Source organism: Solea senegalensis, linkage group LG5 (assembly GCF_019176455.1).
Source record: "Solea senegalensis isolate Sse05_10M linkage group LG5, IFAPA_SoseM_1, whole genome shotgun sequence".
NCBI classification, from domain to species: domain Eukaryota; kingdom Metazoa; phylum Chordata; class Actinopteri; order Pleuronectiformes; family Soleidae; genus Solea; species Solea senegalensis.
In genome coordinates this window covers 19,842,475-19,861,988 of record NC_058025.1, presented here as the reverse complement: position 1 = coordinate 19,861,988, position 19,514 = coordinate 19,842,475, and the positions used below count along the sequence as shown (strand labels likewise).

Here is a 19,514-nt window from a genome sequence, read left to right as displayed (position 1 = left end):
TGTGTATAAGATAACTACCATGTCTATATTTGCATCAGTATAGAAAGAAACGTGTATGAAATACAGCCATGTAAGAGTTGGACTGTCAATCACAGACGAATTGATTGATTGACAGCCCACACGTATGTATATATCATGCGGGATTATTTTGGATTTCTATGTATCTTTTTTTATAATCTCAACATCAATCCTAAATCACACTTTCTTATGAAACACTGTTATAAATAGTCGAATAATGACATGTGAAGTAAACCGATTACTCATACATAAAGGCAGAGAAATGCGATCACGCGGGAACTCGACGGTTCATTAAATCACAAACACAGGAGCGAGAGATTACGCTCGTGCCCGCGCCCAAAGCAGCCGCGCGCCTCCTCTCCTCACTCAGCGAGCGCACGGGAGCGAGCGTCAGTATCCAAGGGCAGACCGCGGGAACGCGAGCATCAGGTCATCTGGACGTCCGTCCGTCGACCGACATTCACCGGACAGAGTCACACGAATTAACGGTGAGACAAACACTGAAGAAACGAGTGACTGTGTCCAACGGACAGATGACCGTGAAGAGACGGTGAATCAACAGGACGAGACGATGAGCGACTTCACCGACTAACTGTGACTGACAAGTGCGTGTGATGTTCCGGTGTGAGGCTGTGAACGACCGTTACAACAGTTCAAAAAGGGACACAAACGACCTTTAACCCGCGACAGACCTGAGTCACCCACCGGTACCAGACGGATCAATCACCGTCAACAAGAGACTGAAGGACGCGGCTCTGTGACGGAATCCACAGCTGCTCGGCTTCAAAAATCTGACGACACCAGTGAGTCACAGTTTATTGTGCTTTTATTCTGGTTTAATTTAACGTTTGTCATTCATTTATCATTCTTTCGTTCGTCGTCCACCGCTTTATCCATTCATTTGATGATGCAGGTAATGAAACTAATAATAACAACAATGTCATATGTGACGTAATTGAAGAAAGTGATCACTTCATCTGCTGTCTGTCATATTTCTGTAAATCGTCAAAAACAAAAAAAGGATCATAATATTTGATTGATGGTTTATTGTATAGACACTCAGAGATTGTCTCCTGTTGAGTCTCAGCAGAACCAGTCAATTATTCTGACAGTAAAGACAAATAATCTATAAAATGAACAACAGCACGAGTGACTTAAGTATGAGAACTGAAAATCTTACATTCTCACTCTTCCTTCTGCATCTTCATTACTCCGTCATCACATCTACATTCCCTAGTCCTCAATCTAACATCCTCATAACGCTCACTCCTTCCTCACCCCTTGATCCTCAGTCCTACATCCTCACTCCTTCATCATCTCTCCTCCTTCGTTCTACATTTTTGCTCCTTCCACCATCTTCGCTCCTCCCTCCTGCATACACTACATCCTAACTCCTACATCATCAATCCTTAATCTTTGTTTCTACATAATCACTGCTCCTTCCTCACCCTTACATCCTAACCTCTATATCAGAGGTCTCAAACTTGCGGTGCACGGTCCACATGCAGCCCACCAATCAATTTCATACGGCCTGCCACTTAATATATTATAAAATAGTTATGTTGTTATGTTTTTATCTATATATTCATTTTGCATCATACATATGTGTATATTGTGAACACTGTTATGTTGAAATGATGTGAAATATCCATCAATTTTCTACCATTTTATCCTCCACATGATGCTCAGCTGACAAAGGCGGGGCACCATCACAGGGTCACAAACAACCGTTCACTTTCACACTCACACCTACAGTCCATTTAGCTGTGATCCCCATATTGCATGTTTTATATCTACATGTAAATTCATGCAGAAAGGCCCTCTGTTCTTCTTGCTGCAAAGGCAAGAGTGCTAACCACTACACCAACCGTGTGGCCCATGATGTGAATATACTCATTAATATTTTATATTTTGATATTTCTTTCTCAATTTTAATTTAAATTTCTTTTTATCCAAACTAGATATGCAGTGGTTCGTATGTCATTTGAGTTTTTATTATAGTTTTTTTTCTCATTATTTTTTATTATTGTTTTTAAATGCTTCTTTTATTCATTTCCTTGTTCTTTGAATCTGTCCTATTGTTGATTTGTATTGTATATACTGCACTTAAATAAAGTTGGATTGGATTCCCTTATCCGTACTCCTTCATATTTCATGCTATATCTTCACCTGTCACCTTCACACCTCCTCCTATCCTGTTTCCCTCCAATACAATCTCCTGTCATACTCCGTCTGTCCACAAGACATGCCTGTGACATCTATGTGTCCACCTGCTCACCTGATTTCCATTGGCTCAGTCACCTGATCATCCCATCTATGTTCTTGCATTGGGCAGAAAAACAAATACCAAACAGTTCGAAGCACATCTTCTCCTCCACCCTGTGACGTAACCTTCCTCTGCTCCTCCTCAGTGGAGCTGCGTGGTGTGCTGCTCCTCACTGTGCTGCAGTGCTGTTCAGTGGCCCTTGGTGGCTGCGAGCCACGGCTGGTGAACATCGGCGCCGTCCTGAGTCAGAAACGTTACGAGCAGGTGTTCAAGGAGGCGGTGAGCCAGGCCAACACTCTGTACGGGAAGGACAAGTTCAAGATGAACGCCATTTCTGTCACACACAAGCCCAACGCCATCCAGATGGCCCTGTCTGTGTGTGAAGACCTCATTTCCAACCAGGTGGGGCGCTCTCTTCTTCACCTGTGACTTAACATTGGTTTAAAGACAATTTCACTGACCAAACAATCATCACAGAAATTCATCAGTAGATAAAAAAAACAAGTTTCTGTTTGCACCCCCTGTGCCTTGAACCAGCCTGAGACAGACAGGCTGGTTCCCAGTGAAAGCAACAGGGAAAAACAGATAATAACCATGCAACAAAAGAATCAATAATAAAACCTAAACCAAAATGCTGGAAACAACTGTCACACATCAGCTCCACACCACTCTCTGTGTTTCTCACTGTAGCAATGTTTGGATCATGTGCTGCTAGATGACTCTGTAAACATCTCCGCGTCCTGCACCAAAGGCCATACAGAAAATCTGTGTTTTTAGCTCATAGTGACATGGAACTGCAGGTTCCATGTGTGTCACTAAGGAAAATGTGAATAAAGGATAACACAGGTTACAAAATAAAACGACAAGTAGTTAAAAATTCAGGTGAAATAATATAATTCAGAATCATAAAACTCACAGATGTTGTAAAATATTTTAATCATAATTAGCATCATCATTGTCGTCATCGCCAGAGGGAGAAAAAAAAGATAGGCTGGAGAGATGGAGGAGGACATAATGGAGGACAAACGTGTCATTACAGTGGGGTGGAGGATAATGCAGTACTTCCTCAGTGTGCTACATCTCCTCAGAGAAGGTGAAGGTCAAACATCCACCTTAAATGAGATAAAAGCAGACGTCTGGAAAGTTGAATGTAATTTTTCATCAATCTGTGATTGAAAAAAGTAGATGAGGGGGAAAGAGCAGCTGCTGCAGGGAAATCAGAGTGATTAGATTCGTCTGAATGTGTCTAACTGTGTGTGCTGGTCTGATTTAGTTGGAGACTATATCTTGGCTGCCACGTCTGATGCTAGTTAAAGAATGAAGTGTGTGACAAACTGTTGCATCAGTCCAGTTTTGCTTTTACTGCTGTATTTCAAAACCACCATCGTTGTCCTCAGAGTTCTGACTGAGCAATGCTGTCTGTATGTCTGTCTGTATGTCTGTCTGTCTGTCTGTCTGTTTTTCACTTTTCATAAAGTGTAGTACAAGTCATTGATAAATACCCACACACACACATCAATGACTGTACCAAAGACATTATTCACACGTAAAAAGGTCATCATAAATGACTAATAGAAAACACACAAAAAGAAGCTAAGGAAACATTATCATTAGCAAATAAGAAACACCACAGGTTAAAAATGATAAACTTTTAAAAGCTTGAAGACTGTAGATGGATAAGAGTGATTGAAACAAAAACTAATTAAAAATTGAATAAAATAAAAATTAAAAAATTAAAAAAGAATAAAAGTGCCACAATAACAGGAATTCTGTAAATAAGTTGATTAAAAACCAAACTTAATAAACAAATAAATAGATATTTAATTGAAAGCCAGACTAAAAAGTTTAATAAAAACTAAATAAGAGTCAGCAATTAGAAAATTGAAGTTCTTGCTTGTGAAAATGTGTTTTCCTCATCAAAAACACAGGGTTAAAACACACTGAGTGATTTTGGGAATTGGTGTTGAAACACATTAGAACTGGTACAAACTTTGGTGTCCACCTGTCCTCGAACTGCCATGACTCCACCCCCGGGTTAACATGTCTCCTCAAATACTGGTGAACTACGTTGCTATTTGTTTATGTGAAAAACACAAAAAGCAAACGAATGACAAGCTTCAGAACTGAATGTGTTTGTTTCCTTCAGTGTGACAGTGATGCAGTGACAGTTGTTTATATATCACTCGGTTCACTGCAAAGGTTTGTCCTCACTGTTAATGAGACAACATGATTAAATCACCACATTTTTAAAGGCTTACAAATAAACTGAAGAGAAACTTCACATTCAACATGATACATGAATGTGTTTCCTCTGAAGAAGAAATTAGGCCAAAATGGCGGGGAGAGAGCGAGAGAGAGAGAGAGAGAGAGAGAGAGCAACAGAAAAGAGAGATGGACATCAGATTAACATTCACTTTCTGTGCAGAAACATGTAATACGTCCGTCATCCCAGAGGATGAAGGGATTACACACACACACGCACGCACACACAGACACACGCACACACACATACACACACACACAGGCCTTGTGTTTGTTTTGTGTTTTTAATATTAATGGTTGATTTGCTGAAACAAGAACATGTGAGAGCCTGGTGTCACAACATACCTGCACTCCTCTTATTTGAATGTACACATTGATAAATATTCATCTGGAGACAGTAGGAGTTGACATTGTCTCTGTGAGGACACACTGTTTGCAGGCAGCTTAAAGGATGAAGAAAAAGGCCTCAATTAGTTATTTATCTCGAGTCTCACTAAAGAAACAAAAGGAAATCATGTAAAAATTTAATCATGTAAGACACTGACATTTGTTTTCGTCTCATTTTCTTCTGCTGAATTTGTAAAGTGGAAAGAGTGGAACAAAGAGAAAATTTATTTTGTAATAATTGTAATGTAATAAAATGTTTTTTTTTTCTCTTGGCAGAACATAAAGTCTTAATGTCTTTGTATCAGCCTTCATGCTCTGCTTTTCCTGAAACCACAGTTTGTTTGTCTTCTTCCGCAGGTCTACGCAATCCTGGTTAGTCACCCCCCTCAGTCCAACGACCACCTGACTCCGACGCCTGTCTCCTACACTGCCGGTTTCTACCGAATCCCTGTGGTCGGCCTGACGACACGTATGTCCATCTACTCTGACAAGGTAAGCTGTGCCACCATGAGACATGAGATTCTGGTGACAATATTCTTGCTGGTGTTCCTCATGGCTCCATCTTGGGTCCCATAGTCGTTTCTCAACTTGATCTATATTAGGACTCATGTGAAATCGCCACAGTGTAGCTTTTCATGAGCTTTTCAAAACTCAATGCAGCACATTTTCAACCAACATGGGTTCACATGTTTGGTATTGGTATTAAGAATGGTGGACAGCTGTGACATTAATGTAACTCCTCCAGGTTCAGGGTAATTTTGTATGGACCCTGTAAAGGACAGTGATGTATCAGGAATGGTTTGGACCACTGTTTCTCCTTGTGTTCAGAAGGCATTGGGGGACAGGGTTTCTGTTAATAATATAGAATATAGAATAGATATAGAATAGAATAGATACTTTATGGGTACCTTGCCCAGCCCTTTCAACCTGGTGGGTACTTGAACTGGCGACAAGCCAAGTTCCCTTTCCACTTGGCCACGGGCTGCCCATCCTGCTCATTAGCAAAACCAACAGGAAGGGGTCAGACCGAGGAAATGGATATAGTCTACAGTTAAGTTGGATATTGCTTTTTTTTTGGTGGCTTTTAACACACTTGAGTGGCCTACAGGGTCTGTACGTTATGTTCCTCCTGTTTGGGGGCATCTTCAGACTCCATTAGGTGCAGGCTGTAGATTATTTATTCCAGGTCAGATTCTACCAGACACGTGATTGGATGGAAACCTCTCAGACTCTCTCAGGTTCTCAATATTGATGAAATATCATCAGCCCCAGAATATCTCAACAACACTCAACACTTTCTTTCATAGGATTCAGACCCACGATGAAATATTTACTTGTTTATCAGTCGCTGTTTCAGGTGAAAGAACACTGAGTCACTGCTTGTGAGGTCTTCACAGCTTGTGTGAAAATGTACGTTGTACAATATTGAACTGATTTAATCCACAGACGTCCACAATGACATGATTTCTTTTTTCAAACGACCACCACCTGTAGGAACACAGATCACATGACCACTCAGGTCAAAAAGAGGAAACACATTGTCTACTCTGCATTTGCAGTTGCAGAATAGCAGTGGTGAAGAGAGTGGAGGTGGCGTTAAGTCATCTGTGTTTATGTTTTCTTGTCTTGATGACCTTGATGATGGGGGTGCTGGTGGCAGGGGCAGGCGGGGGAGAGAGTTCAGAGTTCTGACAGCTTGGTGGATCAAGCTATTTTTGAGTCTTGTGGAGCTGGCACGAAGGCGCACAAGCCTTCCTCAGCCTGTGAAGGGAGTAGAGGGATGTGGTGTTGGTGACCAAAGAGAGGTCACCAACAAAGTTGCTGCTGCTCACCCTCTCTGTGGCAACACCATTGATGGTCAGTGGGGCTGGCAGTGCTTGTCCTCTCCTAAAGTCAATCACGTTTTTGTTTTTGCACCACATTGTGAGCAAGCTGACCTCATGTCTGTAGTTAGTCTCGTTGCTGTCAGAGAGGAGACCCACCACAGTCATCCACGAACTTCACTATGTGATTGTGCGAGCAGTCATAGGTCAGCTGTTAGTGTTGCCGACCCACACTGCCTGTGGTCTCTCGCTGAGGAAATGCAGCAGCGAATGACATACAGAGGTGCTGAGCCTCCGACAGTGCAGATTGTTGATGAACTGAGTTTTGATGATGGTGCTGAATGCTGAGCTGAAGTCCAGGAACAGCATTCTAACATGTGAGCCCTTTTTCTCCAGGTGAGTGAGGGCAGGGTGGAGTAGTAGCGCATTCTCTGTGAACCTGTTGGTCCGATATCGAAACTGGAAGAGGTCCAGGGCGGGGGGAAGGGTGGATTTAATGTGGGATATGACCAGTCTTTCAAAGCACTTGATAATGAAATTTTCAAATTGCCATTATATGCAGTAATTGATCATCTTATTAACTTGTCTTCATTTTATATGATCAATAATTGTCTTTATAGTTACTAAACAGCAGCGACAGGCTAATATCCTGTGCTGTCATCGCTCTTCTTCTTCTTCTACAACTTAAGAAACAGACCAGAGAACCAGCAGGGGTTTTACCTGCTGTAATGAATAATGAATATGATTTATGATGTACAGCAGAATAAAATCCCATCTGGCATGACAACTATTCTCTCTACATGTATAATATTGTCTGACAAATGCTGTGTATTTAATGTGTGTTCCTTAGCTGTGACATGAATCATGAATATGTTTCTCATGTTGTTTGTTTGTCTGTGGCTCTTGGTCCTTGTTGTGTGGAACACTCATCACCATCGCTCTGCTGCTTCTGATGCTTCTGATGCTCAGAATCATGAAAAAAAAGATCATATGAAATGTCACTCACAGGGTTCTTCCTCTCTCCATCTTTTCATAGGAAGATGTTTTTCTCATGTCAGCCATATCAAGTGTGACAGACAGACACACATAATAATTCACTTCATTTGTGTTGAGTGCACTCATGGCTCTAGGATAGAAGCTATTTTCTATATTTTTAGTCCATCAGTCCATGCTTGCATAGCTCTGAAATGCCTCCAAGAGGGCATCAGTTAACAAAAGTGAAGTATGTAGAGATGATTCTCATACCAGCAGTATTAGTTACTTACATCATTAAAACATTTACTCAACATCCCACTGTCTATGGTCAACATCACATGGGCAATTGTCATCAGTTTGCTGTAGTACTCAAACTAATAACTGTTTCTATAGTTACAGTTGTAAACAGAAAGTGAGACTTTTATCGTGAGTTTGAGTCTGGACAAAGAAAGTTAGACACCACATAGCCAGAGAACTTTAATTGTCATACACACATGGACGTCATGTGATTGACAGCTTGTTCTGTCCAATAGGTGGATGAATGTAGGTGTGCCTTAATGTGCTATGGGAGATGATGAGCTCTCACTCCTCCACCGCTGCTAATCTGGTTACTTTTAATGGTGCCAGACAAAATACCAAAAGAACAGGTGACATCGTGGTGGGTTGTCAATTGGCAAAACATTTGGATGGTTGTCATTTTGAAATGACAACATCAGTGCACATGCAGCCTGAACCACAAACATTTATACAATGCTGTTACTAAACAGGATGTTCTCTGCAAGGACATTTGACTGACACCTTCATCCTTGTCCTCAGAGCATCCACCTCTCCTTCCTGAGGACGGTGCCTCCATACTCTCACCAGGCAAATGTCTGGTTTGACCTGATGAGGGAGTTCAGGTGGAACCACATCATTCTTATTGTGAGCGACGACCATGAGGGCCGAGCTGCCCAGAAGAGACTGGAGACACTGCTTGAAGAGAGAGAGACCAAGGTTTGCTCACACACAGACACACACTCTCTCCCTCACACACACACACGCAGTATGAAGATATGTGTGTGTGTTGATCTGATCCAGAAGTGTGAGGTTTTCACTGCATGAAAAATAATAGCTAGTGTGTGTGTGTGTATGTGTGGTGTATAGCCTATGTGTGTGTGTGTGGGCTGGTGTGAGTTGACTCATCTGTCCATCAGACTGCAGTTTCAGTCAATACAATAATACCTGCATAATCTTGACCGTTGCCTTGGAAAGTAACTCCCAGTTCAATATTATAAAGAAGCATTTTGTTTTATTATTGTTGTGGGTGCATGGCTGCATCAAACAGTGACCCAAAAATATGGATTACCCATCAAGAGATGACAGACGTATCTGCAATAACGATTTATTTATTTAAGATTTATTAAAGTCACACATGTGCACACTTGCTGTCTGTGGCTACTGGCCACATATATCAGAAATATGTTAGCCTTTTCTGACTGAAAACTTAAATCTATACTATGATTTTTATATATCGATACACAGGGGTAGTTGATCCACTGCTGCCTTTATCAGCCTTTGAACTTCCTTTGTTCAGTAACACACACCTACCAAAAGGAGGTAGAGACCACCTCTGATTTTTCTGTGGAATTTTGTGCCAGAGATTGAGCAGCTAACACAAAAGACTGTCTAACAATGGGATAAAGCAAAAAACATATTCTTGAAATAGCTTAGACTTAAGCTAGTGTACTGTAGGTTTTATTGCTGTGAGCCTTATGTTAAGTGGCTACAATCTGTTTTTCTTGGTAGCCATTTTTCCACCGACAGCATGTCTATCTGTCTCACACTGGTTCTTGGCACAGTGGTAATGCACAGCTCAGATATTACTTTAGTCTCATTTCCACCAAGCAGGGCAGTGCAATTCAACTCACCATGGTGAGGTTTGGAGTGGTACACCCTGATCTGACTTGGGTTTGCACCGCGGGGTGAGCCAGATATGTAGATCACCTTGCTATTTATATAATATGCATTAGTACACAGTATAGATTGCCAGTAAATTCCACAAAGAAGAGGGCAGCAAAGTAAACAAAGAGCACCAATAGATCACATCCAGCATTCTGTGTTTTCTCTTCTTGGCATGTGACTATTAATCACAAGAAGAATTCAGGCGTCTTTGAAGAAAAGGCTGCAGGCTGCATGAGAAACACTGCAGCTTTTCTCTACCACTGCGTTTTAGTGATGTTTCTCTGTCACCCAATTAACCACTGTGCTTGGTACCCCAGTGAAAGGATGCCAAACACTGGGATGGTAAGTTTCAGTTATTTTGGCATCCTTTTCAATATTTGACAATGGAAACAAATCTAATTTTGAATCTTACCAAATAGAACTGTACTGTCTGATGGAACCAGGGCTTTTATGTTGTTACCTCTTACGACCACACTTCAGACAACTCCAAGTTAGTAACTCCAAGCCTGTGACTACTTCTGGTCCATTGAGCTGTCACTCCAAAACTCAGTAGCCAATCAGCAGGCAGCTTTCTGAGGCACCATGGTCAAAATCGCAAACAAAAAAATACCGGTGCAAAGAATAAATCAGGAAATGTGTATTTTCAAACAATAAAATACAATATTTGTGAATGATTAAATTGATATTTTATTTGCTTCTTAAAATGTGTTGTTTTGCTTTGTGAAAAGTGTTGTTTGAAAATTGACACAAATCTAATTCCATAGATTTGTACAGAGTATTATCATAAACGCTCTGATAACATGTAGAGATACATTTTCACATTTTGGTGATAGTTAAATGACATATTGCCATATTTTTAGACATGCCTAAAAGTTTTGAAAAGATTACTGGAGAGAGTTTTAAGTCAATAATTCTTAACTCTACACATGGTCTCAGCCACTATTTACTTATATACAATGTGTGAAGACAAGAAATGCTGAATTGTCTTTACCGGATCTTTAATCTGGTTACTGTTACATTTCCCCAAATATGTTCAATATATCCTTATCTTGTAAGAAACATGTTTCCACAAATGGCCATCATTCTCCTCAGAGTCCTGACTAAGACGACATGAATACATGTTTATATGATTCAGTGTGACAACACTTCCTAATAACACCATCATCCAGAATAAACCTCTTCCAACCAGAGAAACCAGACACCGCATAATTTCATAGAGAATCACGAGGTTTCCTTCAGTATTGCTGTGATTCATTGACAGTTTTGCGTACATCACTGCGTTCACTGAAAACATCTGCTGATCACAGTGAATTCTGCAGATGTTTAATGATACATGTGAACAGTACAGCACTGACAGTACTTACCTGCACCTAACATTACAACAGAAGTTAGCAGTTTGGCAGTTTGACTTATTAATGTTTTCTGTCATCACGTTGTTTCATCTGTCAGATTGTTCAGACTCCAGTGTAACAATGATTGCAACAACTGTCCGTAAAACTGAAACTGCTCTCTAAGTCATCCCTCCGTCACCCCTCTATAATCCCTCCGTCATTCTCTTGGCTTTAATATTCTTCCTGCTAGAGGCTTCCCTGCAGCTTCTCTTTCATCACCGCTTTCACTTTTTCTTTGTCTTTACTCTCCACCAAGAATGCCCTTTGTTCTTCATTCAGAATTCAACAACGATCATAGAGATTATTCATCTATTATTAGCCATGTCTCTAGTCTTTGTTCTCATTAAATTTATGACCATGTCATAGTGGAGGTGGAGAATGTCTGCTGGTTTGGTGTTGAAACATGTGGAGGTGGACGGTCTTTCTCTTAGTATGGAGGTGGAGAACATCTCTCATTGTAGAGGTGGAGCATGTTGAGGTTAGTGGAGGTGGAGGTAAAGAAAATTTCTGTTGCTGTGGAAGGGACATGGACAGTATGGTGTTAAAGGACTTTTTGTCAATGGAGGTGAAGATTGTGGCGCGGGAGAACATTTTCGTTCATGTGAAGGTGAAAAAAGTGAAGATAGAGAATGTGGAAGAGGACAACATTTCTGTCAGTGTGGCGGTCGAAGGCATAGATGTAGAGGATGTTGAGGTTTAGGATGTATGGAGGTGGAGGTGGCGAACATCTCTGTTAGTGCAGAGGTGGAGAATATGGAGATGGAGGACATCGCTGTTGGCATGGAGTTGGAGATTGTAGAGGTGGTAAACATCTCTGTTGGCATGGAGTTGGAGATTGTAGAGGTGGTAAACATCTTTGTTAGCATGGAGTTGGAGACTGTAGAGGTGGTAAACATCTCTGTTAGCATGGAGTTGGAGATTGTAGAGGTGGTAAACATCTTTGTTAGCATGGAGTTGGAGACTGTAGATGTGTTAAACATCTTTGTTAGCATGGAGTTGGAGACTGTAGAGGTGGTAAACATCTCTGTTGGCATGAAGCTGGAGAATGTAGACGTGGTAAACATCTTTGTTAGCATGGAGTAGACTGGGGTGATAAACATCTTTGTTAGCATGGAGTTGGAGACTGTAGAGGTGGTAAACATCTGTGTTGGCATGGAGTTGGAGATTGTAGGGTGGTAAACATCTTTGTTAGCATGGAGTTGGAGACTGTAGAGGTGGTAAACATCTTTGTTAGCATGGATTTGGAGATTGTAGAGGTGGTAAACATCTTTGTTAGCATGGAGTTGGAGATTGTAGAGGTGGTAAACATCTCTGTTGGCATGGAGTTGGAGATTGTAGAGGTGTTAAATATCTTTGTTAGCATGGAGTTGGAGACTGTAGAGCTGGTGAACATCTTTGTTAGCATGGAGCTGGAGACTGTAGCTGTGTTAAACATCTTTGTTAGCATGGAGTTGGAGACTGTAGAGGTTTTAAACATCTTTGTTAGCATGGATTTGGAGACTGTAGAGGTGGTAAACATCTCTGTTGGCATGGGTTGGAGATGGTAGAGGTGTTAAATATCTTTGTTAGCATGGAGTTGGAGACTGTAGAGCTGGTGAACATCTTTGTTAGCATGGAGTTGGAGACTGTAGAGGTGGTACAGCATGGAGTTGGAGATTGTAGAGGTGGTAAACATCTTTGTTAGCATGGAGTTGGAGATTGTAGGGGTGGTAAACATCTCTGTTGGCATGGAGTTGGAGATTGTAGAGGTGTTAAATATCTTTGTTAGCATGGAGTTGGAGATGTAGAGGTGGTAAACCTCTTTGTTGGCATGGAGTTGGAGACTGTAGAGGTGGTAAACATCTCTGTTGGCATGGAGTTTGAGACTGTAGAGGTGATACACATCTTTGTTAGCATGGAGTTAGAGACTGTAGGGCTGGTAAACATTTCTGTTAGTGCAGAGGTGGAGAATATGGAGATGGATGACATCGCTGTTGGCGTGGAGTTGGAGATTGTAGAGGTGGTAAACATCTCTGTTGGCATGGAGTTGGAGATTGTAGAGGTGGTAAACATGATTGTTAGTGAAGAGGTGGAGGACATGGAGGTAAATAACATCTGTGATAGCATGATGGTGAAGAGTGTGGAGGTGGAGAAAAGGGTACTAGGAAACATAACCTCTCTATCAGTTTGGTGGAGGAGAATGTGAGGCATTTGTCTGTCAGTGTTTTTACCAGCAGCTTTCTGACAGCTTTTACTCATCTAGAATGTTTGCTCAGTAACATATGAATCTCACTCTCAGGAATCTGACATTACCTCCAGGAAACACTTTTCCAGTGTCACAAAATTAAATCAGGAGCCAGAACTCCACAAAGAGGCGGTCTCTCTGCTCTCTGCTCATGAGATTAGACTAATAATTTCCCACCCCCTACCCAAACATGTTCAGGAGGTGACATATAGACAGTTGAGGGGAATGCTAACAGCAACAGCAGAGGAAGCTAGATTAGCCAGAAGATGACATCACAGACAGCAGCTTTAACGTTCTTAATTTTTGATTTGTTGATGCTTGAACAACTGCTTAAAATCCATCTAACATGTGGATAAATTGGTTTCATAAAAACAGTTTAGTTTTTTAACTAAGATAAACCTAAATATTTACATGTTAAATAATGTTTTTGCTGTCTTGGTGGAGGTTTGATGCAGAATATCTCTTACTGAGAGATTCTCTTACTGACAGTTGATTTCCTTTTGGTTTCTCTCTCTCTCTCTCTCTCTCTCTCTCTGTCCGTCCACTTCATCCTCTCACCTCTGTCTATTGTCAGCTTTCATCATCTCAATACTGATGGAGAGCCAGAGTTGTGCAAACACATCTCAGCTGCTTCTGTTACAGCTGTTGACCTGCTTCACTGTGAAAATTGAAAAATAAAACCCAGGAAGGAATGGAAGTAGCAGTTAGCAACTCGCGGGCAACTCTGCAATTTGCAAAAAGAACTCTGAATGGAAGTCAATAGGGAAATTAGCCTATGTCTTACTCGATTTATAATGTCAGTAAACAGGAGTTAATGATCTCTATCTCTAGTTGCAGATCTTCTTCAATAGAACAAGATGTCAATTTTATAAATTATGTTTCCATTTAGAGGAAAATAGAAAATAAACATGAGACATGAGTGGAAATCTGAGTGATTGACAGGTGGTGTCATCCAATAGTTGCCTGGTTCCACCTGCAAAAACTGTCATGGCACTGGTAGAATTACATACAAACGGGAGTTTGTTTTGCAACCAGAGAACTACTTCCATTTTCATTTACAGTCTATGTGTTTAACCGCCTGTCTGTCTGACTATCTGTTTGTCTGTCCACTGTCTGTTAGTTCTTTGACTGAAATGAGCATCAGTTTGAAAGAGCAGGGAGAGATGAGTTTTCCAAGAAACCAGAAGGAAGGAAAAATCATGCTTTAGCTTACAGGTAAACAAGAAGGGGGAAGGGGGTACATTTAAGTTAAAAAACATCCGCAAGAACAATTTCAATCCATCAAACAAATACACGACTAACATATACTATCTATAAGCAATGTGCTTGAGGTGCAATGTTAAGAGACAACAACCTTTGTGTCGTTCCTTTTTCTCTTTCTTTGGTATTTTACAGCAGTTTACATCCTTAACTTCCATCACACACCTTACCTACAGTATATCTCATCTTTTGCCTCTGGTCATTTCTTACTTCTGTGCTTCCTTTGTGTACAAATAGATTTTTGATTGTTCCACAAAAAACCCATCTTGGTTGTCAGTAAGACAGTAATAGCGAAAGTTGGTCTGTGGTCGACTGTGGTCGCTGACTCAATTATGTTTACTTGAGCAAGTAGAATAAATAAAACCAGTGACTACTTGCCTAGAGCTGATGCTAGAGCTAAATATGTTAACGTTAACATGCGACCCCAGCTTAAATGAGGTAGTACAACAACCTTACACAGTTTCTGCTAAGTTCTGTTACTTTGCACCCAGAGTGGCTTGCTTTCTTGCGGTGCACACATACAGCAAATCTAATACAACATCACAACACGGGAAGAATCTCAATGCCAACTGACACACGGTTTATGTCCTCACTGGATTGAAGTAATTTTGCTTGGCCTAGTGAAATAATTTACATTTACTCATGGTTTTGCTGTGACTTTGCGTGTAATCTCATCATGTTACAACATTTATGCCATGTCAATGTCAAATTTCTTTCTATGTCATGGACATAGAAGAAAAAGTTTCCAATGTAAAGGACAAAGCATTTCACGATGAGCTCAGCCTGGAACAAGTGGGGGAAAGTAAAAGAGTTTGAAAAGTTTAAATGTGACTTTGTCAAACAGTTTGAGCCAAAGACCTTCATGAATATTAGAGGAGAGTAGGATAAAGTCAGGCAGTAGATATAAATATTACAGTACATTAGTTAAAGTAGGTGAACAGCACTGCAGTGTATCTGTTATTTCTAAATTTAACATCTACACATGTGCTTCATAATGTAAAAAAATATATCCTGTTAATGAACAGATACAGCCATAATGAATTTTTTAAATATTTTGACAACTAAAAGTTTGTAAACACTGTGAGGTTGTATTTACCCAATTATTTCAAATGATTAACTCATTGCACACTTCAATGGGACTAAGAAACAATAACAAAAGCATAAACTAATGCTGGCTTCATATACTCCTCTCTTATTACCACCCACAGGTGGCTTACTGTATTATTAGTGAATATTATAGTATTGCTAAACAACCACAGTAGTTTTGTCTGTTTACTTCTCAATGATTTTTTTTCATAATTTTCTTCAGTAAAAAGTAAATGAAGAGGCAAAGTAAAGCTTTCAGAGCCCACATGCAGCACTATGGTTCACCCTTTCAGTCCCTTGTTCAGCTTTTATGGTCATTGGTCATGAAATGTGGTCATAATTACTTTGCTCTGTAATTAACTGTTGCCAACCACACAGTCTGGTTCTTGTTATTGTGACCAATGAGAGCTGATAAAGACCATTGAAATCATCCAATCAGCAGCAACATGTGGTTCAATTGTATAAAGTGCAACATGCAATAATGTTACACATTATAGTATAGTGTAGTTCTGGTTTTCTATGTGTTTATCAAAGCTGCCACCACCACCTTAAACTACATGGCTGTAATGCAGCTCATTTCATGTACAGTTTATAACAAAAGATATTGTGCTGTTCATTTTCTGATACACATTATTTTTACTGTTCAACTCATAGACTGGATTCAGATTTATAGTCACAGCTTAAGAAAATATTTTTAAGGGGACATCCAGGGACTCTGGATGTAAATTTAATGAGATTAACATTTGGAGCAGATTGAATTGAGGACTAATGGGATTCTCAGGTGCTACTTTGGCTTAACATCAGATGGAGTTTCCTATGAGGACACTTTCACCCCGATTCATCCTTGGCGATAATCAAACTTTGCTGACGTGGATATGACAGGAAACTGGTCACAAACTGAGCTGCATTTTACTTAAAAACACATTTGATTTTGGAGTAGGTTGTTCTTTACTGACTGATCTGTGTTTTTAGACAAGGGTGTTGGTGGATTTGTCCATATACAAAAATTCTATGTTGCAGTTAACCTTACTAAAATAATTCTGATTCCACAATATTATTGCCATAATTATAAAACTCAAAAATGTTGAAAGCCTACTGAAATAACTTTACCTCGCAATTTGTTAAGAAACTAATTGTTTTTGCATCAAAAGTCCATATTTTAAATTAATATTTTAAAGTATAAAAGAACAATCAGGTGGGATGTGCTCCAGCAGTAAACAGGATAAGCGGTAGAAGATGATTGAATTAATAAATGAATAAAAAACAACCGGTTAAGGTTGAGGGCTTTAACTGGTTTTAAGAATATCAATAGAAGACTAAATATTGAAAATATCAGTTCCTGCCCAAAATCAAAACTAAACTTCACTTCAAACAGTCAAAAAGACAGACAGACAGATAGGCAATGTTTACAGTTGGTGAGACAGATGGCTGGACAGACGGAAGATAAACAAGTCAGGTGGTAGTGAGATAGACAGTAACTAGATACGTGGACTGTTGTGAGACAGATAGTTAGACAAACAGACAAGTGGGAAGATGGACTGACAGTGAGACAAACAGACAAACAGACACATTGATTGAGATAGGTAGATGGTGTGACAGACAGATAGAGAGACAGACAGACAGGTGGACAGTTAGTGAGACAGACAGTCTGTGATGTGTCTGCGTGCCTCCTCCAGCCTCCTGACTTGAAGCACAGCTCATTTGTTGGATGCTTTACTGGCTCCATTTTTTCTGACTGTCTATAATCTTCTGTGTCTGCATATTTTCTCTGTGCACATTACCCATCAGACTAAAATCAGGAACTATGAAAACATCGACCAACAGAACTTTGACTTCAGGAGAACACCCAAGGTATAAACTTGCATGGTCAAATGATGCACGCCGCCCAACCAATCTCTGAGCTCGCCCAGTAGTAGCCGAACGCACCAGTCAGTCCTGCCCACCCAGAATCCAATCCAGCTCCAGAGATAGACTTATCCTGGTGGCACGTCTTTCTCCACCATCTCTTTTCTTTCCTTTGATTTGTCATGAGTCCTGCACACTGGGAATGGGTTGACACTCGCAGAGAGAGCCCCTTCTCCCCTCTCCCTCTTCCTCCCCCAAAGTTTTTCCATGTTAAGGGTTGCATGCAGCCAGGTTGAGACTTGGCTCTGTCTGCAGATCTGAGGAATACTAGGACCAGGATCCTCTCACTCCTCTACAACATCAAAGTTCCTTTTTTGGGGGGGAAATGAACCATGCCCACCCCAACCCCCTCCCTCCTCCCATCTTTTTTCCTTTTCACTTTTCACTTGAATCTCTTTTTAATTTGCGGTTGCATCAGCGCTCTCTAACATGCACGTCCCTGATTGGTTGGTTGGTTTGAGTCTTGAAAGCGCCTCAGTTTGCATGTGCCACCACACCACGCACAACTTTTTGCCCCTCCTTTTTTTATTCAAGCTTCAACTTTGAGTTTTCTTTCAGTTCAGCAGATCTCCAATACTTTTTATCTTCATTTTTTCAGCCTGCCCCCCCTCTTCCTGTGGTAGTGTGGGTGAGAGGGAGCATGGTCAAGGCTGGGGTTGGGGGAGTATTGGGAGGGGGATCCTGGATGGTTCTGTGCTAACGATGCTTGTCCTATGATGTGTCCTGTGGTGTTTTCGTCCTGCTGTGTTTCTCAATGTTCTACGATGGTGCCTGTCACCCTGCGTTTTTGCCTGTCACCCTGCGTGGTGGTCCTACAGGCAGAGAAGGTGCTGCTATTCAGCCAGGACACCAACCTGACAGCACTGCTGCTGGAGGCCAAAGATCTGGAGGCTCGAGTCATTATCCTCTCTGCCAGGTTTGTAAAACACAGGTTTTATAGATTATTACCAGCCGTTCAATTTTCAAATTTAAATGTAATTTTTAAGTTTTTCTTGCAAGGTTGCAGGTGTGATCAGGTGCTTAACCTAATATGAACCTCTTGAAAAATTAAAATAAAACTGTTAGTTACTCTCCTTTTGACAAGAACTAGACAACTAGCACATGGAAAAGGCATAAATAATGTCAAAAAACATGTAAGGTGATGTATTCACTGGATCATTTATAGTAGTTAAAAGATGAACAGCATGAAATGCATAAGTAGCAATGAAGTTTGATACACTGTGATGGTTTACTTGCTAAGGCTGTACAGGCAGAGATAGTGGTGGATTGGAAGAAGACAAACATGGTGTCATCTGCATAAAAGTGGATGATGGAGTCTTCATTTGGTTCAATGGTCTATTAATGTGTGATGTAAACCGTAAAAGTGCCAATAATAGATCCAGAGGAACCCCATTACTGACCATCAGCCACAATAGTCTCAGTTCTTTAGTTCTTCATGTTAAGCAATATTGTTTTGCCTAATTTTATGCACAACTCACACAGCTCTAGTTTGGGACAGTCGGCAGGCTAAAATTCCTGACCTCAGTTGCAGTCAGTCATGATTTTTGAGTTTGATTTTTTTGAGCCGACTCTGGACTGTACTGATTACAGAACCAACTGTAAACACATGTTGCCAACAGCCAATGAAAAAAAGTCTAGTCTTTTCAAAATCTGTAATGACTGTGAAAGTTGTGTAGTGTTTTCCCAACTTAAGACAGACATGGAAAGTAGAACATCACTGAGACCGACCGACTTTATGACTGAGTTTATTATTAAAAGTATCACAGCTTTTTTGTGCAGTGGCTTGTGTGGAAAAATTACAAATGCACCAATCTATTCTGCTATTCTGTTTTACTAGGTATCGATGCCCTGTATCATCTGTATCGTACATAGCCACTTATCGTCTTTATATGCAGTCACTTATCGTCTTTATATGCAGTCACTTATCGTCTTTATATGCAGTCATTTATTGTCTTTATATGCAGTCACTTATCGTC

At 40.5% G+C, this 19,514-nt stretch overlaps 1 protein-coding gene across 4 annotated transcripts in view; it reads left to right on the top strand.

The window, feature by feature from the left end:
- The first annotated feature begins 405 nt into the window (after positions 1–405).
- Positions 406–19,514, top strand: part of grin1b (glutamate receptor, ionotropic, N-methyl D-aspartate 1b) — a 46,580-nt gene continuing 27,471 nt past the window's right edge. For 2 of the 4 annotated variants that reach the window (XM_044025756.1, XM_044025754.1), the window contains exons 1-6: positions 406–821; positions 2,430–2,686; positions 5,291–5,425; positions 8,548–8,724; positions 17,422–17,484; positions 18,357–18,454. In XM_044025756.1, coding sequence (XP_043881691.1) covers position 821; positions 2,430–2,686; positions 5,291–5,425; positions 8,548–8,724; positions 17,422–17,484; positions 18,357–18,454 — 731 coding nt within the window. In that variant the 5' untranslated portion in view covers positions 406–820. The remainder of the gene's footprint in view (positions 822–2,429; positions 2,687–5,290; positions 5,426–8,547; positions 8,725–17,421; positions 17,485–18,356; positions 18,455–19,514) is intronic. The other 2 variants (XM_044025755.1, XM_044025757.1) reach the window with 2 other exon arrangements.